The sequence below is a fragment of the Esox lucius genome, chromosome 18 (genome assembly GCF_011004845.1).
Source record: "Esox lucius isolate fEsoLuc1 chromosome 18, fEsoLuc1.pri, whole genome shotgun sequence".
NCBI lineage: Eukaryota > Metazoa > Chordata > Actinopteri > Esociformes > Esocidae > Esox > Esox lucius.
Genome location: NC_047586.1, coordinates 7151934 through 7175388, shown reverse-complemented (window position 1 = coordinate 7175388; position 23455 = coordinate 7151934). Strand labels below are relative to the sequence as shown.

At 43.3% G+C, this 23455-nt stretch overlaps 3 protein-coding genes across 8 annotated transcripts in view; all 3 read left to right on the top strand.

Moving 5' to 3' along the window:
* LOC105017840 (filamin-A-interacting protein 1) overlaps positions 1–14298 on the top strand; it is a 29185-nt gene extending 14887 nt beyond the window's left edge. For 2 of the 6 annotated variants that reach the window (XM_010882762.5, XM_010882763.5), the window contains 2 exons: positions 5349–8190; positions 9011–10053. In XM_010882762.5, coding sequence (XP_010881064.2) covers positions 5349–8190; positions 9011–9211 — 3043 coding nt within the window. In that variant the 3' untranslated portion in view covers positions 9212–10053. The other 4 variants (XM_013138669.4, XM_029114432.2, XM_010882764.5 and 1 more) reach the window with 4 other exon arrangements.
* A 999-nt stretch (positions 14299–15297) lies between these two features.
* Positions 15298–20128, top strand: LOC105017839 (cell cycle control protein 50A). The gene is made up of 7 exons (XM_010882760.5): positions 15298–15997; positions 16521–16640; positions 16743–16850; positions 17045–17132; positions 17227–17370; positions 17471–17677; positions 18292–20128. The coding sequence occupies exons 1-7, from the start codon at positions 15761–15763 to the stop codon at positions 18483–18485; spliced, it is 1098 nt and encodes a 365-aa protein (XP_010881062.2). The 5' UTR covers positions 15298–15760; the 3' UTR covers positions 18486–20128.
* A 179-nt stretch (positions 20129–20307) lies between these two features.
* Positions 20308–22626, top strand: LOC105017838 (cytochrome c oxidase subunit 7A2, mitochondrial). The gene is made up of 4 exons (XM_010882759.5): positions 20308–20586; positions 20954–21043; positions 22185–22269; positions 22408–22626. The coding sequence occupies exons 1-4, from the start codon at positions 20569–20571 to the stop codon at positions 22464–22466; spliced, it is 252 nt and encodes an 83-aa protein (XP_010881061.1). The 5' UTR covers positions 20308–20568; the 3' UTR covers positions 22467–22626.
* Positions 22627–23455: the final 829 nt, after the last annotated feature.

Genomic DNA, 23455 nt, shown 5'->3' with positions numbered 1-23455 from the left:
ATTGCCGGACAAAGACGGTGGAACAAATCGTTACATGAGAGAGACCTGACCTTGTGTGCAGAGACACCAAAACTGGTGAACCCCACAGAGAGCCTGAATGGGGCCCCAAGAAGAGGTCCTTAGGGACCCAGATAGGCACCGTCAATGAGAACCAACAGAGTCAACAGAAGAGTGAAAACTGGACTAAACCCGTGAAAGGGGCGCACACCTGGATCAGGACCTGCCGAAACATCACATTAGATCATGTTTACATGACTATTCTTATTAATCACATCGTGCAGAAGAGGCACTGCTATGCCATCTGGTACATGATATAAGTTATGTTATGATTTGTTAGAAACATGATTTACAGTGTTATGGTATTTCATGTGAACATAATGCACAGCTGTCACCTGACAAAAGTCTTTACCTTCATATGTGTCACTGTGATCTCCCATTAAATATATTTAGTCTATTGTGTCTATTGTGAAACCAAGTCTATATTATGAGACCAATAGGTCTTTGTCGGGCATTAAACAAACAAGCAATTTGTTTTAAATGTAATACAGGCACAATGCCCTCAGATTCAGTTTATCAGGCCCATGACAGAAGTGGACTCACAGATGATCAATCCGGGCCCCTGGTACTCTGCCTCGGTGGTCTCCTCCATACCTTAAAAGGCTGGCAAGTCAAGACAGAACCACTGACTTCATCATCTAGATACAGAGCACTAGAGTAACTGATAAGATCCGGAGTGGGGACCTGTCTCCCTGATAAAGCGTATCACTGAATGGTCCAGCAGCGTCAGAAGACTCTGAACACTACAGCGCTACGCCCAACCAGTTCTACTCAAGGCGTAAAACACCCCCCCAAAGGAAAGGCCTCATGCCTCACTGAACCATTTACCCACAACATGAAAATGTTGTGGTGTTTTGACAGTGGGTTGCATTCGTATAGACTTGTACGCTTATGTACAGTACAGATTGAGGTTCCAATGGGAACAAATGCGTCCTCTTTCATGACAGGAAAGCCGCCCTGCTTTTTCTCAATGAAATACCTCATCCATAATTAGTTTACTGGCTGATGTGTTAATATTTTCCACAGGTTGTTGTTCGTCATCTTTCCAAAGCAACGTGTTTCTTTAGTGACATTTACCTACACTGAACAACAACATCCACAAAGGCATTTGCTACGATGTATTTGTGACAACACATCGAAACATACAAATCTCTCAGTGTGCGCCAGTGGCAGAGCAAAAGATGATGCTACTCAGTCAGTTGTGCATCAAACCCCTTTATATCTGATACTACTTCTTTGTGATTGTCAGACAGACAGCCCAGTGAGAAAAATAGTGTGCTCAGGATGGCCCCCTGCTCACAATGTACTGCGCTACTATAGGCTTGGTCTAAAGTAGTGAGCTTTTCAGGAAAGTAGGGTGCGATTTGGGACATATTCAGTTTCCATAGAACCTATTCACCTCCGAGGTTCGACATAATCACATTACTTGATGATTTTGAGTTTCACATTACTTGATGATTTTGAGTTTCAAATTACTTGATGATTTTGAGGGATGCCATCTTCCAGGTGTTTAGCCTAAAACCTAAGGTGTTTTCATGCGCTGAGGACATGCAGTGGCTGGTTGAGTGAACTGGTGAACAAATTCCCAGATGTGCTGTGCTCATTTGGAAGTAGAATGAATTTTAGAGCGAGGGAACTCACATAATCTACTTCACTAAAAACTTCACAAGTAGTCAAATTCTTTAGCTAGTTTTACATGGATCTAATTCCTGGGAAAGTGTGACAGCTATGCATAATATTCCATGTTGAACAAATAGAACTAATAAACCTAAAATGTTATTTTCATATTTGGTTTGACCGGGTCACATTAAGTCACAGCACCGTGGAAGGACAGAGACGTGTGACCTCTGCCCCCTGTACCGTTCAAACACAGACTGATTATATTCTCCATGCTCATCGCTGCACTCTTAGTGAGCCTCACTGTTAAAAATGATTTTATTCTTGAAAAATGTGTTATCTTCATGGTCTTCATGGTGCTCTCTGACGCAAAGATTTCCAGTAGACCCCGCCACAACCCCCTATCCCCCCGCGACTCCCCCGCTCGGTTCTCTCAGCAGTGTGTGATAACACATTCCTCACAGCCACTGTCATCTCAGAGACTGACTGCAGGTGATGTCATAGACCGAACACCTGCGAACTGATGCTGCTCCGCTGACAAAGAGGGAGATAAAGAGAGACGAGATAGAGAGCGCAAAGAGAGGGGTGAAGGGGAGAGGGGGGGAGAGAGGGAGGGGAGAGACAGGGAAGAAAGCGAGAAAAGGGGACAAAGAGAGAACACAGGCCAATAAAATGCACTATTTTTCTAAATCATCCAGAAACCTCATCCTCTACTTCATCAAGTCCCGAGTTTATTTATTATTGTACTTGTGTTTGTTATATTAATTACAGTAATCACATTAGTTTAGTCTCTCTTCTGGGCCTAGTTTGGCTAAAGACGTGGTGTGGGAGGCTTGGACCTTCTCTGTTGTAACAGATAGGCAACGGAATGGCTCTGAATAGCCTTGACGACCAGAAACAAGCCTGTCACCTGCTATAGGACATTCATAATGCCAGGATAATCACTGAAAGGTCATAGAGCGTTTGGCTCATGACAGTGACATCCCAGTGGGGGAACAGGAGAAGATGGAGTGTATGTAAAGGCACAATATTATTCATGTCATAAGAGGGGCATGAAACACTTTTACCAGGGTAAACCTGGAAGCATGGGTGAAGGTTCTCTTTTTGCTAGAAACTATTCACTAACTTGAAATGTTTATTTCTAAGATAAGTTTTAGGTTTAAAAAAATATCTAGATTATTTAATTAACTCACATACGGCGTATGGCCAGAACTAAGGACACCAGAATTACACATAAAGGCCACTTCATGTCGACATGAATTCCCTAAAACCCTTAAACCAATTCTTGTAGTTTCCTGGCAAAGGTTTCCCAATAAAATACTCTCCTTCTGCAACCATAGTAATAAGTCCTGTGACAGTTGACTCCTTTATTGCCATTCATCTGGACCCTTTACATCGTACACGCTGCCAGGCAGATAGTGTCGAAGGCCACCTCTGTCTTCATGACGCAGGTTTTAGGATCCATGTGACCAGTGACATCATTCGCGTGGCTTTTGCATGACTCCGCATTAACAAGCCGTTCCGGGCTTCACCCGGTCAGGAGGCTGTAGCTAGGGTCAGACATCTGCACTCTAATGGAGAACATGTCCGAGAGCAGCTTCATCCTTCCTGGAGACTGACTGACACTAATGGCTCGTTGGAGGTGGTCTGCTTGTTCACACTACACAGATGGGGGGAATGTTTACGACTGGGAAAGTACCAAGTGGAGTCTAACCTTTTAACTCGGAAAAGGTCTACTTTTGCTGTAGTATTTGTCATTAATTAATAATAAATATGTTTTTGTGTTTTAAGTTTTGCATTCAGTGGACAGACAGTTATGGACTGGAGAGTCTGGCATTAGCGTAGCATTGTTTCCTCCAAACAAAACGTCCCCCTTGCATTGTTGTCTTGTTTCTATGGAAACACAGTTGGTCGCAAGACAGAAGAGGGACAATTGGGTCAGGCTAGACAACAGTGGATATAAAGATCTGCTACATACCGTTAAATACACATTAACATAAGGTCTAAAAGGCTGCTTAATATCCAGTGAATATCTCACAAATGTAGGTCCCCATCACTGTTATAGGAGTGGGGCAAATTAAAGAATGAGAAAAACTGGAATAGCAAAGACATGTGAAAAACCTACCCTGTCTGGCTTGAACCCCTCCTCCTGTGGCCAAACATGGGCTGCACCATTCTGTGCCATATATGGGAGGAGGGATGATATCACTGGCTGGCCGGTACAGGGCCCGTTTAACACAACATTCACCTTTCATTGTCCACTGATGACATGTTCGGAATGTGACGGCTAATTCCCTGTGGTGTGGGGGCCCTCTCAAGACCCTGTTAGTGAGAGAGAGACAGCCACAGCCTGGCTGCACACTGCTCCCGCACAGCCCAGAGCCTGCTTGGCATGGACCTACCTGCTGTGTCTCCCTCCCGACCGCTGGTGGGTAAGTCTGAGTTCTGAGCTGTTGGAATTTTTTAAAAGTAGCGTATTCTGGGGCCTCGATCATGCAAAGGGTCATTCGGCAGGGCCCCTGTTGGATGTTGCTGCTGTGCAGGGAGGATGTATTTCTAATGCACTCAGACACAAGCTTCGACAAGGGACATTTAAGTGGCTTGTCCCCTGATTATTCACTGGCTTTCTAGTCTGGCCACCATACGGGGGGTCTGTAGCAGGCAGCCCGCACCCTCTCTCTCCCTCTCTCTCTCCCTCTTTCTCTCCCTCTCTCTCTCTCTCTCTCTCTCTTTCTCTGGCGGTTGCAAAGGGCACACAGAGACTCCCGCAGAGAGTCCTAAGTTAAACATCTACTTGTGTTATTCCCGTTAAGGTTCATTCGGTGCATCCCCATAGGTGGGCAGTCCGGCGCGCCACTTTAAGTTTTTCTTTGACACTTTAGTTAAGGTGTGTTGAGCGGCGTGACTCTGTGCACGGTGTGATGGGCCGGTTAAGGGTTCGTTCTGCTGGGGAGAATCACGTGCGCGTTCAAGCTTCTAATCTACCCCCCTAAGCCCCCCCCCCTCCCTTTGTTCCCTCTGCAATCATGCTGTTGGCATTTTTTCTGCTTGCCTGCCTCCCATCCAGGCTCCCACCCCTGCTCACAGGGATCTGGGACGGGGGTAACGCACTCATTCTGAGTCTGGTCAGGCTCCCAGCAGCTCTGGGAACCACGGAGATGTGCACACTACCAGGGCAACCTGTACAGTTTAGTAGAGTTACAATACTTGTTTGATAATGTTTAACTTTAATGTTAAGGCTATCTGTAGTTTGCTATAACTCAATTAATTGCAATCAGTAGATAAGTACAACTGCATTCTGGTGCTCTGTTCCTGCAGATTTAAATACAATCAGTAGATAAGTACAACTGCATTCCAGTGCTCTGTTCCTGCAGATTTAAATACAATCAGTATATAAGTACAACTGCATTCCAGTGCTCCGTTCCTGCAGATTTAAATACAATCAGTAGATAAGTACAACTGCATTCCAGTGCAAGGTTCCTGCAGATTTACTTACAGTCAGTAGATAAGTACTGTATGTTTTACAGTCTTCTCAGTATAGAGAACATAACGATAATGAAAAAGCCTCTCAAATAGATCATTTACATTTCAGTCGCACGCTATCTCTCTCTCTCAGTTTTTTCTCTCCTTATCACTTTATCTCTTCCCCTCACCCTCTTTGTTCTCTCTCCAAGATTAAAGAAGTTGTTGGAGCAGGAGAAGGCGTACCAGGCCCGTAAAGACAAGGATCACAGCAGAAGGCTGGAGAAGGTCCGTGAAGAGCTGGTCAAACTCAAGTCATTTGCCTTGATGCTTGTAGATGAGCGGCAGCTCCACATTGAGCAGATCGACCAACAGAGCCAGAAGGTCCAGGAACTCAGCAACAAGCTCCAGGAGAGGGAGCAGCGGCTGGCTGCTGTTAGCGGCACAGCCAAGGAGGACCGCCAGAGGGTCCTTAGACTAGAGGCAGAGCTGGAGTGCAAAGCTGTCAAGTTCACCCGGGAGCACGAGGAGATGACAGCCAAGCTTGCTAATCAGGACTCCCACAGCCGCGAGCTCCGTCTGAAGCTGGCCGGCCTGACTAATAAGATCAAAGAGCTGGAGGAAAGCAACAAGGCACTGCAAAGGTCAGAGGACGACCTTGTAGAGCTGAGGGACAAGATCAGTAAGGGAGAGTGTGGGAACTCAAGCGTAATGGCAGAGCTCGAGACCCTGCGCAAGAAAGTCCTGGAGATGGAAGGCAAGGACGAGGAGATCACTAAGACTGAAAACCAGGCCAGGGAACTAAGAAAGAGGCTGAAGGATGAGGAAACCGCTGGCCGAGAGCTGAGGCTGGAGGTGGAGAAACTACAAAAGAGAATGGTGGAATTAGAGAAACTGGAAGGGGCCTTCAACACAAGCAAATCAGAGTGTGCAACACTTCATATTAATCTAGAGAGAGAGAAGGGACTGGCAAAGGGATTAGCCGGTGAGCTGGACACAGTGAAAAAACGTGTGAAAGAACTGGAGAATTCTGAGTCAAGACTTGAGAAGGCAGAGCTGGGTCTAAAGGATGACCTGATGAAACTGAAGTCATTTACAGTGATATTAGTTGATGAAAGAAAGAACATGACTGAAAGAATAAAACAGGAAGAGCTAAAGAGCAATGATTTAAATCAGATGTTCAAAACTGAGCAAGGTAAGGTCATGGAGGTCACAGAAAAGTTAATTGAAGAGAGTAAAAAGCTCCTTAAACTGAAATCAGAAATGGAGGTAAAAGTAACATCTCTTACCAAAGAGAAAGATGAGCTGAAAATGAAACTTGCAAGTGAAGAGGAAAAGTGCAGGAGTCTTAGCTTTAAGGTTGGTGTAATGACAAAACGGATGGACCAGCTAGAGGAGGCAGAAAGGGAATCATTAAAATGCAGAGCTAATAAGGACAAACGATCCTTAGATGAAGACCACAAAGTCAAGGAGCTAACGCAAGAAATTGAAAGGCTCAGAAACCGTCTCAAACAGCTGGAGGTATTGGAAGGCGACCTGATGAAGACAGAGGACGAGTATGACTTACTTGAGAAGAAGTTCCGATCAGAGCAGGAAAAAGCAAATGCCCTCTCTCAGCTGCTGGAGGATATGAAAAGCCAGATTGCTAGGAACAAGGCCATAGAGAAGGGAGAAGCAGTGAGCCAAGAGGTTGAGCTAAGGATGCGCTGTAAAATAGAGGAGGCCAAAACTAGAGACCTGCAGGCAGATGTCCAGGCCTTAAAGGAGAAGATCCATGAGCTGATGAACAAGGAGGATCTGCTGTCCCAGCTGCAGGTGGACTTCTCTGTCCTCCAGCAAAGGTTCCTGGAAGAGGAGGACAATAAGAAGAGGATGAGCCAGGAAGTGATCAACCTCACCAAAGAGCTAGAGGTCACCAAGCGCTACAGCCGCGCTCTGCGGCCCAGCATGAATGGGAGGAGGATAGTAGATGTCCCAGTTACGTCCACGGCAGTGCAGACTGATGTGTTTGTCAACGAGCCTGCTGAGGAGGAAACGCCTGCAGTGTTCATCAGGAAATCAGTCCTGGAGGAGAACCATATCATGAGCAACCTGAGGCAAGGGAGTCTGAAGAAGCCAGCAACTGTGCTGGAGCGCTACCCGCCAGCAGCCACTGAGCTGGGTACAAGAAAGTCCTGGATCCCCTGGATGAAGAAAAAGGATGCAGTGACGATTACCCAGACAAGCCCACAGAAGACCTCCGCTCCTCAGGTCAATGGGGACTCCTCCTCTTGTCCTCCTGAGTTGACCATGTCCCAGAAGCCAGGCCGTCCGCTGCACATCCGAGTGACTCCAGATCATGAGAACAGCACTGCCACATTGGAGATCACCAGCCCCCGCTCTGAGGACTTCTTCTCCAGCTCCACCATCATCCCCACCCTGGGCCTGCAGAGGCCCCGCATAACCATTGTTCCCAAGCCCACCACCTTGTCCTCGAAAAGCAAGCCAGGCGAGGGTGTGACAGTGGGCCCTGAGAGGTGCAAATCTCCAGTCACCATCACGACCATCTCTAGGGCCAAGTCCCCGGACCGGAGTACAGGCTCCACCCACTCAGACCCATACAGACCCCTGTCGCCCGTCTCCATCATCACAGTTAGCACCAGTCCGCTGGTGGAGGACATTGCCTCCGCATCCCCGGGCTCCCACGAAGTGAGCACCACGGGCCGGGCCGTGTTCAAGGTGACCCCGGAGAAGCAGACAGTGGCGTCACCCGTCAAGAAGTACAGCGCTAACGCCAGCGTTATCACCACCACAGAGGACAACAAGATCCACATCCACCTGGGACCTCAGTTCAAGAGGCCAACAGATGGCAGCAGTGGCAGCCCCACAGTGACTGTCAGGCCCCTCAGTGTGAGCGCCGAGAGCAGGGAGGCACCGACGGGTACAGTGCTGCGCTCCCCGCGTCACCCCAACAGCACCGCCTTTGTACCCGGGAAAACCGTGGCCAGCAAATTGACCAGCAGCATCACCATTGTCCCGGTTACTTCTGCATCCTCCAGGACAACTCAGTCTGTGGTGAGTGTTTAAAATCTGCTTTCTTTATATCTGCTTACATTTTTTTTTTTTACTTATATTTTTTTCCATTGAATGGATGTAACCATTTTAAATGGTTCAAGTTCATATTTCATCGTTGTTGATGGAGTAGTTTCTGTTGAATCATGTGTGTGACATTCTTTTCTGGAAAAATATCTAAATGGTATCCAATATTCTACATTTCAGTTGCTTCTGAATTGTTTCAAAATGATATCAGGTGGTGTCTGCTCCCTAGATAGCACTCTTTCCAGGTATACCAAAAACAAATGTACTCTTTATCAGAATTTCCAGTACTAACATTCACACAATCCCCACCTTAAAAATGTCCCTCTTACAGGGCCTTTATTTGACACACCTGTTTCTAGTGGCAAAACCTCACATATCCTTCCCCTTTAACCCAAGATCAACCAGTGATGACCAATTTGGATGTTTGGCTACTCCTACACATAAGCAATAATTGGCTTACTGTAGTGTATAATATCATGTTCCTAATTTTGTTAAATTCACTTTCCCTCACTTTCAGTAACCCACTTCTTATTATCAACAATATCCAAGATGGCCAACTCTTGTCATCCCTCTAAAACCGGCGTAAATTAATTAATAAAATTTACATATAATTCTGCACCACTGTTCTAACAATGACAAACAGTGGTTTTGTGCAACAGTTATATAGCTTGCCAGCTTGAATTTGCTTCCAACAAAACGTACACTAAATTGTGGTTGTTGCTAATGTTCCCAGCTACGACCATTGCAGCACCTTAATAACCAATGCTTTTGTCCTGTGTTGTGTGATTCCTTTCAGCCCGGGCCGGATGTGCCATCAACTCGGGTCACGGCCACACGAATCCCTATGTCAAAAGGTATGAAAACTGGCAAAGCGGTGGTGACAGGCATCTCTAGTGTGACACGTTTAGAGTCACGAGCTGAGAGCCAGTCAATGAAAATTGAACTGAGGAGGTCCACAGTCTGCAGCTCTACCTCGACAGGGGGAGGGAAGTGTTGATTATGCGCCATGGAAGCGTTGTGGGGGGGGGGGGGGGCACTGTCCATGGTCACCCATGATTCAATTCGGAACCAGTCTGTAGCCGGCCCAAAACAGATAGGTTACTATAGAAGACACTGGACTTACAATACCTTTATAATCTGTTCCAATGACACACAGTAGAACAGACACACACAAGAAAACGCAACATGACTACGGTATATCACAGACACGCTTATGTTGTTATTTTCAAATAATTGGGTGAAGCACATCCAAAAGTTGATTGTATTGTAATTATGTATTGCAAAAATATTTTTCTATATCCATGTTGATTTCAATCTGGCTTTGTCACACGTTGACCCAAATGCATTTCCATGCATGTTAGAATCTGCCCAGAATGCAATGCTTTTTTGTTTTTATTGACATGTCACTAATCCCTCATCTGGGTTCGTTGTCACACTGAGATACCTTCTGTTTTTTTTTCTTCATTATTCATCTTGTTTATGTTCTTGTTTATTTCATCGGCTCTTATGGAGGTTTCTGAATACAATAGCTCTTATGAATTTCGTGTGTGACATTTTGTTCAGTCAAACTCATTTGTGGAGCCAAAACAATGAAGTATTTTTCTTTGCTTGGAATAAAGTATGATATTGTGTTTTATACTATTTATGTGGAGATATTGTAACAATGTAAAAGCATCTTTATGTTCATAAAACAAAGTATTTATCGAAAGGCAAGCAGTAAACACTCAGGAAACCTCCATAGAGTTTTATCCATGCTGCTTTGTAGAGGGGCATCTGTAAAATGTCTTAGGCCTACTAAGCATAGTAAGCAAAACAACAATAAAAGCCTCTTGTGTAATACTGCATGTCCATAATGCTTTGCTAGCCTAATTCAGTACGGCCATGGGAAAGGAATAAGTTACAGTACTGCACTCAGTCTGAGAGGAGACCGGGCAAAATATTTCAAGGTTAAATTCATGCTTGTGTTTTCTGCTTCCAGAGCACGAAGGACATCATTTGTGTAGCCTCCTTGTCGAATTGTCAAGTTTCCCTACGTTAGCTTCCAGCATTTGTAGCCTTCGCTCAATATGAGATTGATCTTTGGCTCCCTCACCTGGACAGACATTCTAGGTCTATCCATCTAGGTCAATGAAGCATTGTTTTTGATCTAATATGCTTTCATGTTATCTGTATGTTGGATAATTGATGTATACTACATTTACACAGTCCACTAGATTTGGCTAGCTACCATTGTGGTCTACAGTATCAAATTCCTCCAAATGGCTCCTGTTCCAAAAAGTAATTAAACTAGGATGTGAAAATGCAGCCCTGAGGCAAAGCAGGACATATGCCTGGATCAGGACGGGGAGAAAATTCAACTCAGATTGGTGATGGTCTCAGAGCCAGGCACCGGTAGATTAAGCCTATCCTCTGAACAATTAAAAAAATATTTCATAGGTTTTGGCCACTGGTTGGAAGTGGTCATTTGGGTCCATGTCAGAAAGTCCTGTAACACACTATATGTGGAATAGTGGTCATTTGGGTATGGTGCGGTTAGGAAAAAAACGTATAGGGATTACAAGGGGGTGATTGGGTCCTGGGAGGTCTCCCTCAGAAGAAAATCATCTTTAAAGCAGACCAGGGATTGTCGACGGGACACAGCTGAAACACACAGATGTACAACACATCACGTTCACTTTAAACAGCTGCATCCTGATCCTCCATGGAGTCACCTGCCCTCCCTGCTGGAGGATTGTTTGACTTTGACTTCGGCAGATCAAAGGCTTGGTGGGATCAAAGTGTGTGTGTGTGTGTGTGTGTGTGTGTCGATGAATTTAATCACACAACACCCCCTGCATTTTTTATAGACATACATATCTAAGTAAATCTTGGAATCATCTTATTAGTTGATCAAAAGGCTCCTTGTTGGCTGTCCCAAATAGAACACTATTTGTTATACAGCGCACTGCTTTTCACCAAACCTTTGGGCTTTGGTCAAAACCACTACAGCATGTAAGGAATACAGTTTTATTTGGGATGTAAGCATAACTCTTTTTGAATTTACCCTTTTTGTTCACCTTTATTTTACTGGGTAAGCCGGGAACCAATTCTCATTTGCAATTACTACATGGCCAAATTCAAAACACTGCAAGACAACACAAAGTTATGCATACAGTACTTGAAAGAAACAGTGTACTGTACAGCACAGTCAGCAAAAAAGCATAGAGGTCAGATCAAACTGCAAAACTGCGGCAATGACTCCAGGTGTGGTGTTATGTATATAAAAAGATATCAGGTAAAACACATTATATACAGTGCCTTCAGAAAGTATTCAGACCCCTTCTCTTTCTCCACATGTGGTTGTGTTATTTACTTAATTTGTGTTGTAGAATTATATAATTTTTTTGCCAAAGATCTACACACTATACGCCGTAATGACAAAGCAAATACATATTTCTTTTGTTTTGTTTGTGCCAATTTATTGGAAATAAATAACAGAAATATCTCATGTACATAAGTTTCCTGAACCTTTATTCAGAACTTGGTAGAAACGCCATTGGTAGATGTCACGGCTTCAAGTCTTCTTATGTACGCTCTACCAGCATTGCACACCTGGATTTGGGCATTTTTTTTATTTTCTTGTAGATTTTCCCAATCACTGTCAAGTTAGATAGGGAGCACTGGTGAACTGTGATCTTCAGGTCTTCCCACAGATGTTCGACGGATTTCAAGTCTGGGCTGTGGCTGGGCCACTCGAGGACATTCACAGACTTTTTCCAAAGCCACTCCTGTGTAGATTTGGCTGTGTTCTCCGGGTTGTTGTGCTGAAAGATGAATCTTCACCCCAGTCTGAGGTCCTCTGGATCAGACTAGGTGATGAACGGGATCTTTGTTTCACTAGACATGGCATTTGGGCCTAATCGTTCGATCTTGGTCACATCAGACCAGAGAAACATTTTCTTAATGCCCTCAGAGTTCTTCAGGCAGCACGCCATGCATCTCTAACTTGGCAGCATGTCATATGCCAGTTCTAGGGCGAGACATGGTGGTTCCAAACCTCTTCCATTTCACAATGATGGACCCCACCTCTTCTCCTGGGAACATCCAGTTATATAGCAATTTTTTTATAACCTTTTCCAGTCCTATGTTGTAATTCAATTCTATCTCTGAGGTCTACTGGCTTGGTTTTGCTCTGACGTGTACTCTAAGTGTGGGACCTAATATTGACATATTTACGCCTTTCTAAATCATGTCCAATCATTTGCATTTGCCAAAGGTGGACTCCAATCAGGTTCTGAGACCTTTCAAGGATGCTCAAAGGACACAGGATTAATCTGAGCACAATTTGGTGTCATGGCAAAGGGTCTGAATAATTATTTACATCAGATATTTCCAGAATACTTTCCAAAGGCACTGTATACAGATGAAATAAGGGGCTTCCTAGGTACACTGATCAAATAGCAGCTCAGACAATCGTTTTTTTAAATGAGCAAGGATGGACTCGTGTCATGATTTTTGCACTTCATCCCAGCCAGTGGCAGGTAGAGAACTGTAAAGAATGACGATCAATGGAGGCACTGTATTTATATCAGGAATTATCAGTGAAAGGTAGGACTGAGTGGAGATGTCTACTGGGTGAATTTAGCTTTGCCTGGGCAAAGATGGCCCATTACTGCGTAAGGACCACAATTATGAGTGTGACTGAGATACAGCCAATACCAGCTCTAAAGCAGGAAGGCAATGCAGGTAGAGTAAGATGACAGTCAAAACACAAATTGCTTATTAGAAATTTGTGACATGCACATTCTTTTTTTTGTTGAAAAATTCCAATCAGCACAGAAGAAAGACATTTGTGTACAGGACACGTCCTGAAGGAATAAATTACTGTAATTAATGTTGGACTAGGGTTAAGGTTAGAGTTATGGTTAGGGTAAAGTTAAGGTTAGGGTAAGAATTAATGTTAGGATTCAAAGAAGGAACAGTGTCTAATGATCTTGCTAGCCGGTTTGCAATGCAAACTCCACTCTATTCCTGTTTGAAATGCAAGTTGATTCTACCAATCACATGCCTTTCTTTCAATGACTGAGGACAATTGTGTCCTTTTCATGAAAAAAAAAAGGCTTTTGACGTGTGCCTGTAGCAAGTTTCGAATAAGCAATGTTTGTCTGTTTTTGCGAAAAACCTGTGACGCTGTGTTGTGCAGTTTGGATCAATTAAGGACTCTGATGTGAGGGTCAAGCCCTTTTTAATGATTTCTTGTCCCCACAGGAAATGTTGTGCAGCATATGATAGTTCAGCCCAGATGAGGCAGTGATGGGGAACTCCTTCCTTCACCTTCTCAGCTGAGCACCGCTACTCTTCTCTCTCAGGGTGCAGCCGCAGCGTTAGGGACAACTGCCAACCACTGTCAGGAAATAAAAGGTCACCACTCAACAGGGTGTCATGGAGATGGTTTCTGAACTTAAGAGTACCAAACAAGGCTCTCTTTCCAATTTTGAGGGCTTTCTGTTAACATTACCAGTGGATTCAGGCCTACATGCCAATGCTTAATAGGACCTCAATTAGATATATATGAGGTACACAAAGTATAATCTATTGTAGCCCGATCTGGTCTAGGATGATATCTGCTGCTTATCCCACACATGCCAATGAAAAGAGATCGGGAGGAATAGCACCACATTACTGTGCAGTAGTTACATGCTACAGAAGCCTACACCGCCAACTGACCACAGAGATTTATTTCTTATGTTAGCTATAGGCCTATCTGACAGCATCTGCCTTTGATAGTGCATTTTCCTCACCAAACATTTTTGGACTTGAATTATAGTATGAACGCATTTATTCTTGAAGAATTTATCTGAAATGCTTCATGAGTTAATTTCAACTGCCACACTCCATCAGAACATACAATTCCACAATATTGAGGAAATTAAAACTGAGTTAAAACTTTTATTTAGATTACATGGATGGTCAGGCCTTTTTTGTGTGGGTCTGTCTATGAATTAAAAGGTAATTACATTTACCCAGACCTATCCTTTCGCTTTTACCAAAACACAAGTGGTGGTGGTGTGGGGGGGGGGGGGGCTTATCAGCTGGTTATTTGTTTGCAGAAATAAATCTAAATACTAAATTAGTTGTTTGTCATTATTTGAGAACTCATAATTGGATATCCAAGTAGATAGGGCAAAGCATAGGCGTTGGTAGACACAATGGTAGACGCAAACTAGACCAATCTTCAGCGACCACTGTTATGAGGCCCATTGATCTGAACTTTGGTCTTTGTTTTATTAAAACAGTAAGAGTGCCTCTGCTGATCAATGTTCAAGGGAAAGCTGGGATGCCAGGACAGAGAAAGGTTTTGACTAGTCTGAGGGGGAGCTGACCCTTTCGTAGAGGTGAGCCAGCCAAGAGACCAAAGGAGGTGAAAATGTATTATTACATTAGAATTAACTGCCATGTAATTGAAATGCAGTGGGATGTGTAGAGGAGCTGGCCACGTGAGAACTTAAGAAGGCTGGACACTAGATGGGCTGTTTTGGTATGAATATATGCAAAAACTAAACATGGTCCCATCACTTTATAAATTCAGACAGGGCCCCTCTGCTCATCTTATTGCTTTGGTCTTACAGTGGGGATACCCAAGAGAAAGATGTCTCACTGGCTAATTGTTATTTTTTGTGTATTTACAGCATATTATGTATAATAGGATAAAGATACCATGGAAATGTAGAGAACAGAGTCTGCTGAAATAGCTCTGGACCAGACTCGAAGCCAGCATTTAAAAAGCAGGCTGAAATGTGGCCCAGCTCGGATCAAAAACATTATAAAGACATATTAGGTCTTCAAAAGAGATGTCTCATCAGTTCTCGGTTCCTTGGACAAAACATCGCAACTTTAACACAAACGGTGTTACTTTAACAAGAAAACCCCAATATTATTATTATTTTGTGATACCTGCTACATCCAACGTGTTATTAGTAAAAATATTTCTCATTAAGTACTTTTGGTCTGCTGCTGCTGGGGGCGTTAAACGTTTCTACGTTTTATTTACCAGGATGATAATTACCCCTTTCTACACAATGTCGGAGAGTGTAGTACAGTGAAAAATGGTGAAAACTGCCTGACTTGTGCTACGTTTTAATCACTCGGGACCTGGCCGGTTCCGACCTACGGATTTTTTTTTAATTTAAAAAGACGTAGTTAAAAAGGGAGAACGTTTATTCTAAACACAATTTCTAAATTGAACTTCTGAGGTTTTTTCCCCCCAAGGTGTTTCGCATGTGAAGATATTTCCGGGTGTTGTGTTGGTTTGAACGCGACATTGTCTGTGTTCTACTGCAGACTGTAACGTCCTGGGTCATGGTTTGTAACGTCGTTGGGTCATGGTTTCTTTCATTAAAAAAAAAAAGAGTTCAAGCAATATGAATAAATAATAGAAAACTAGCAGATATAACTCGTATTTTGTATTGTCAGAGAGGTTTCTCAGCCTTGTCTGAACTACGAGCTTCAGGAAAACTAATTTTAGTAGCTGCAGTGCTTGTGTTATTGCTTTAGCTAGCAGATAGTCATGATGGCGTCCAGCTACAACGCGAAGGAGGAAGACGGTCATGTCGCCGTACCTGTCGGTGGGACCATCAAAAATAAAAAACCCGACAACACAGCGTTTAAACAGCAAAGGTTGCCTGCATGGCAACCCATCCTGACTGCGGGCACAGTTCTTCCAGCATTCTTCGTTATCGGACTTATCTTCATCCCTATTGGTATCGGCCTATACGTCACGTCCAACAACATCAGGGAGTTCGAGGTAAATGGGCATGACCGATCTAGCTAGTGGAAGATTAGTAATTTGAGCTAAATAAATAAAGTTATATGGAACAGCTTAATATGACCAGCAGTCTAATTATTGAAATTACAATATATTTGGAAGTAGAGAAAGCGTTCACGGGACAGGTGTATTTCTCGTTCGGTTAAGTCAAACTCAGTTGATCAGAACAGGTTCCTGGTATAAACCGGAGCCATTTATAACCTCGGTAAATTCACCATCTACCATCGTATCATAGTTTCAACCCAGATTGCTTCTCATAATTTCTATCAATAACCTATATATAAACACGAACACTTCCTACCGAGGCCATTATGCACCACTGAAAGGTTAATAGCCACCCGTAAGTGTTCTAACACTAACATGAAGCTTAAGTCTGGAAAGGCAAGAAGCTGAGGTGTTTGCTCAAGTTCTGCAGTGAATCCTGCATTAACAGTAGCTGTGATTCACTTCAACAAAGCTATCTATTTGGATGTTATATTTGGTGCCTTACATCTTGTTACAGATTGACTACACAGGGACTGACATTGACGACCCGTGCTTCAACTGCTCTCAGAGCTTTAGTTGGAACAACACCAGACCATGCACCTGCGCACTTGACTTTTCTTTAGACCATCCTTTTGAGGTAAGCATAAAACATTTCTCAAATTCACTCCGTTGGTGTCATCGTAACCTTTCAGTTCAAGATGGATAGTCATGAACGACAAATTGAAAAATGCCTTCACAGAGCAACGTCTTCATGTATTACGGCCTGTCAAATTTCTACCAAAATCACCGGCGCTATGTCAAATCAAGGGATGACAGCCAACTGAATGGAGACATCAACTCACTAAAGGTAAGGAATATGTCATTGGAAGGGGGAAAAACGGTTCTATAGCCAATATAAGATGCATTTCACACGGTATCAATTTCTGCAAGGAAGATCAAAAACGTTGCGTGTCTAGTTATCCGGTGCAACTGTAAAATTGTCAAGATGTCAGTTTGTTCTGGTTAGTGAACTAACTACGTGCCTGCATGCACTGTCCTCAGAACCCTAGCAAGGAGTGTGAGCCTTATGCTCGCAATGAAAAAGCCCCCATTGCTCCTTGTGGCGCCATCGCAAACAGCATGTTCAATGGTAAAGCAGTTTGTCACTTCATTTTTAGACCATGATGACAGGAATTATGACAGGAACCGCCTTGTTCAGTCTCAGTATTTTTTTTTTTACTTAGACACTTTGGACTTGTATTACGTTCACCCTAACGGCACGAGGATCCAAATTCCTCTGTCCAAGAAGGATATCGCTTGGTGGACGGACAAGCATGTGAAGTTCAGGAACCCAGGGAACAACCCCAACCTCACAGCTGCTTTCCAAGGTAAGCGTCACTCAGCCGAAATGCTACTACTGACATTAAGGACTCCAAATGTCATTGACTAAGAATCTCGCTGTCCACCCTCCACTCCACCGGCCCCCAGGCACAAGCAAGCCGATCAACTGGCGCAGGCCTGTCTACGAACTCGACACGGACGAGGAGAATAACGGCTTCATCAATGAGGACTTCATTGTGTGGATGCGCACAGCGGCCCTGCCCACCTTCCGTAAGCTGTATCGTATTATCCAGAAGAAGAACAACATGACGCCGACTCTTCCTCGAGGCAACTACACACTGGAAGTCAGCTACAGTATCCTTCTTCCACCGACAGCTGTTTCAAATGATATTGCTTCACAGGAAGTTTGGTTTTATGGAATGATTTTTCTCTGCTGTGATGTAATTGGAATGCTTTAAATTAGCCGGTGTCAAAATAGGTCAGGTGGACTGGGCCGGTGAGCCGTGTTATATGGGGTCATTTCACCACTTGCTATAAGAATTGGCATCTACTGCCGGATGTTGAAAAATGCTTGCTTTCTTCCCACATTGGGCCAGCAACCAATCTGGTTGCAGGTTTGAATCCCAACCGACAACAGTAATGAATACATTTAAAAAAGACAATGATATTCAGCCCTTGAGCTGTCAAACCTTAATTGCTGAGAGTGACCTCGCTCTCTGAGGGAGTCTCAGGGAGTGAGGAATATGAAAAAACATATTTCCAATTCACATGAGTGCAATACATATGTAAAATAGGACAAGTACAAAAGCCCACCTAATTATTATAATAATATCATAATGGACAACAAAATATCTCTACGGTGAGTCTGCATTTTTAAGATCCATGTTACTAGATAGTTACTGTTTTAGTTGTTTAGCGGGTCTGAGGTTGGACATTTTGTTGAGTATTCCTTAACGAGTTAATCCCAGACTACCCTGTTCGTAGCTTTGAGGGCCGGAAGCGCGTGATACTCAGTACCATCTCCTGGATGGGGGGAAAGAACCCCTTCCTGGGCATTGCTTACATCACCGTGGGCTCTGTGTGCTTCTTCCTTGGAGTGGTCCTCCTCATCATCCACCACAAATATGGAAGCCGCAACAACAGTGCCGACATCCCTAACTAAATGTATGCTCTGAGTTTGTTGCATGCTGGCTCACAGAGGCATGAGGATAACCAATGGTTCACTACAAGCGCCGAGGTGTATTCATGTCACCAAACTGAAAGCTCTTCTTTGTGAAACATTTCATTCAGACGCAAAAACGTGTAGGCGCCAAACTGAATTTTGCCCAGTATGAAATATGCTCGATGACAAGGCCCCTTCCTGTTCGGTTTGTCTCTGTTCAAGAAAGGTTTAGCGACTGAAGATCTTTTTTTTTGGACTAAATGAATATGGCCCTGGTGATTTTATGTGTCTGGCTTGTGTACTGTGTGTAAGTGTCCTGCTTATCAAAAGTACTGTGCAAGTACTGGAAGTGCAGAAATACCAGGGGACAGCTCCAATTATATTGACAGTCTCTTGTTTTTCATGGTCAGATAGCTGTGAAGTTACAGAGCTGGGTTTGCCGTCAAGTCGAATTGGCAGATAGAGTTTAAATTCTAATGCCAATAGTACAGTTTAAATGCTGACAAAATGATTGTCATAGCTGTTCATCTTTAAATCAATATAATATTTAAAAGAATATTTAAGAAAGATCAAAGAGTTAGCAGTAGGTCCATATTCTTTTGCAGTTCAGTAATTTGAGGCACATATTTCTGGTCTGTTTACACTGCAGTGAGACTCGTTAGATTGCACCAGGATGTGCTCTCATTTTCAGGTCAAGTGTTATGGATTGCTTGCAGTGTTTTCTATCATACTTTCTTTCTCAGTAGTAATGCTGTTCAGCTGCCTAAGCTTGGCTCCAGGAAAGAGTCGGTTTTGTGGTTTTCAGGGACCAAAGATTCATATAGCTACATTTTGAAACTGGTAAGGTGATTCACCAGCCTTTGTAAGACACAATCCATATGTTTTTTTTAACCGACCTACATTTACTAGTGCTATAAGGTTTCTCATTTTGCCCAAAGATGCATCTTGCAAATGAGTCGTTCCCAAACGTTTCTTTTTTACATTGTCACCAACTGGGCTTTGCTTTTCCCGGAATACTTCTGAAATGTCCCCCAAAATTACATTTTAATAATAAGGGAATGGTGTTATGTGTTCTCTCAAGTACCCCCAGTGGATAGGCCAAGTACCCCCAGGGGGTCGTTGAAACCGGGAACGACTGTTCAAAATGTCTGTGTCCGATTACAGGTATTTTTTATTTGTATTTGGAAAAGGCTCCGTTATTAAAAGTTTTCTCCATTTAATATAACTGTTTTAATAACGTCAGGTATTTTGTAAATCAATAAAAAACTGGACAAGGATGTTTTGAATTAATCCATTTGGACGAATAAAGAATACAAATAAAACCGCCCGATGCGGGTTTTCAAAAACAAAATCTATGATTGTGTCTTTCAAACTAGCCATCCTCAATGTACTGTAGCCTGGGTGCCAGTCTGTTTTGGCTTTCTTGCCAATTCCTTTACGTGTTTGTCATTCATAACATGATTGTCAACACAATGTAGGTAGGAGTACAAACACACGAGACCAACCTAGTATTCATGTCTGTCTAATCTGGATATAAAAAAATCCATATTTGCTTTACTATGGTTGTTGCACATTAAACGTACCTATTATCTGCTGATTCTACGTCTGTGGCTTGACAAATAAAATACCTTTTTGACAAAACATGTATTCGTTACCAGATTATTTTCTGTTTTCCTGATACACTTTTGCAAAGATTTTGTACTGCAGAAAGTCCACGCTCCAGCCCAGTATGTGGCGGTATTGCTATTTGTGAAGCGTAGTAACGGGAAACGCTATTTTCCAATCAGAGACAGTCTATGGACCGAGACAGCCATTCGATCTCCGCCTCTATTTTGTTTGTCCAGGCGGGGCCCCTCCTTTTTGATTTAATACCACCCAATGATACCAACGACAGAAGGGTTGCCTCAAACAGAGAAATCTCACTGGTTGATTTTTCTGCTAGACGAGAAAAAAATTACCCGTGTGACGTATCGCTTTGGGGCAACACCACTGTTGGGCGGAATTAAAGCAGACGGGATTAACATTTCCGTGTCTTCAGAAACAACATCTGTTACGGTGCATTGAAGAAGACTAACGTGTGGAGATGTACCGGCACATTCAAGTACTAATATAATTACCTAGCTATATTTTTTTTGTGTCGTTTTTGTCTGCATGTATTCAATATCATTGGTTTGCAAGAGGCTATTACATTAGCCTTTAAATGTCTTAAAAGGGCTTGTCTCTGGAGACCTACCGTAACGTTAGAGCCGGCTAGCTAGCCATATAACTGGTATTAAGGTATTCACGTAACATGTTAACTAGAGTATTGTTATACATAAATTTTTATGGCAAATTAACATGGTCCAGTTTCCATATGTAAAGCGTTTTATTGCGTTGATCCTAAAATATCTTCTAATCTGCACAGTAAATCTCAGATGTCTTTAAGGGCTTTAGAAAGTGAAAAAAGCCACTCTTTCGTGATTTGACAGGCGCTCCAGCAGGTGTCGCGGCGGATGCTGAGTAGCAGCGCTCGCCGGCAGGTGGAGAACAAGGTCCCAGAGAAGCAGAAGTTTTTCCAGGTAACTAACGCATTATATAGTTGACGGATCTGATGGGTAACAGTATCTGCGCGGACCTTGACGTGCCTCGTTATCGCAAAATGTACAGTTTTGTTTAACGACTCATTGCCTTTAGTTGTGGCATTTTCCCCTCATAACAAACTCCATAGGATATTGTTTTAAATAATAATATGAGGCACTAAACTAGGCCAATAAACTACCGATAAGAGCTGTTCTTACGCACATTGCATCTCGGAGTGCCTGGTATATTGGCACCAGACAGTGTGATGCATCCTATCTGAGAATACTGAGAATACCTCTTAGCTCTGGTATATTGGCCTAAGAGCAGGACAAGCTGCGGGATGAAATGACTGAGGGGGAATTTTTTAATGATAAGGGGGCATATATAATTCATATACCATTTGCACTGTTTATGGGGAAACAAAACTGGGGGGGGGGGTGCACATATTCTATCTGAAGGTGCAAGGCCCCCCCACGTGGCACTGTGCCTGCCTAAGGGGTATAGTTTCTGGATAGAGCCATTGGCACCAAGGTGCCATACTGCTATTACAAACTGTTACAAACTTAATTAGAACATTAAGGTACCGTTTAAGTCATGCTCGTTGACTTTCTGCCAATCAGCATACAGGATCCAAACAACTCTGTTTATAATTAGGTTTGATGACTGGTGACACTCTAATCGACTCCCTCTTGCCCTCCTGTGAAACCCTAGTGACAGATAAGTACATCTGAAGCAGCTTATAGGCTTGGCTTTGCATGCCGTGTGAGCAGTGAGCAGCCAAGTAAAAATGCAGGACAACCACTGACTGTTGATCAGGGAAGATGGAAGATGACGGCTGCTTTTCACTGATATATTGTGCAAAACTGTTGCAATAAATGTGTTGTAATAGGGGGCTGCTGGTCTAACTGTCAACAATGAAGACCTTAATGGCTGGAATATAAAGGTTTTTAACAATGCGTTTCTTATCTTGGTGGCCAATTTATGGGCAGTAGTATCCACTCCATCTGGCTAAAGGTTGCTGTGGCCTTATAGTGACTGGCCCGACTCTGTAAACACTGTCTGTCTCTGCCAATGCATGTCGCTGACTGTGTTTGTCTATGGCATGACATGAGTTTGAGGCTGCACGTTTTTACTCACAAGGAGGACAATGGAATTCCCGTTCATTTGAAAGGGGGTGTGAGCGATGCTATCCTGTACAGAGCAACAATGACCCTCACTATCGTCGGTGAGTATGGAACTTAGTGGCAGAGGTTCTATGTAGACTCTAGGCATGACATATTGGTACGGTACACTCTAACTGTCCCTACTGGCGCAAGGCTGTTTACTATACTGATCAGTAATTGTGTATTGCGTTTCATTGCAGGAGCTGCATATGTCGTGTATGAACTTGCTTGTGCCGCTTTCCCCAAGAAGAAGGCGTAACCACATCTCGCCCGTTTTACACGTCGCCATGTCAGTTGTAAGAAGCTGTTTCCATGTAATCATGCAGTAAATGTTTCCTGTCATAATGGCTTTTGTTTCAGGTTGACGGGATCGATATTAATTCATTTTAACTGAGGATAATTAAACATGCCTCTCATTACTGTGTGTTATTTGTCTTTCATTTTGTATGTATGTTAATGTTCATTATTTAATATTGTTTTATTATTATAAGACATTTTAATACTTTATTTTTGGGGGACACTGGAGAAAGTTGTTGTTCATGCTGCAGTACATGTGAATGGGGGCTGTGGCCTGGACCATCCCAGACCACCTGACACCATCCTAGACCACTCTGTCTCTATGTTAGGGACATGGCACACCATTCTAACTCTGATGGCGCGGGGAGCCATTATACAGCCTGTGACCACAGAGTGTAATTTTCTGTTGATTTTCCCAACAATTTAACCTGATGTTGAAACTCAGTGGAAACCCCGACATCTGATCCACTGGGCATGGTGAGGCTTTACATTCTTTCGTTGTTAACATGTCATTAATTTAGCAGATGCTTGTGGCCCGAGGAACTTACTGTCGTGGTATGAGTGCATTCATTTTTCATATGGTCTCCCTGTGGGAATTAAAACCCACAGCCCTGTCCTCACAAAGTCCATGCACATACCCAGTACGACATACAGGAAAGGACTGCTTTATTTCAGTCACTCGCATTAAAGTCTGTATGAAGGAATTGCGGTGGTGGTCTACATCTGGTCTGGTATGTTTGTCAGCACAAGGGTGGAGGAAGAAAAATGTTAGCGATGTTGCCCATGTCTGGTGTGCTGCTAATGACACCCAAACCAATGGAATTATTATCAGTGCTGTGAATTAAAATTAGAGGTAGTACAAATGTTCTTACTGAATAAACATGTACATATCTTATTATGAACACAGTCAGAACGGGTACCATTGAGCTCCATATTGATAGTGTATTTTAA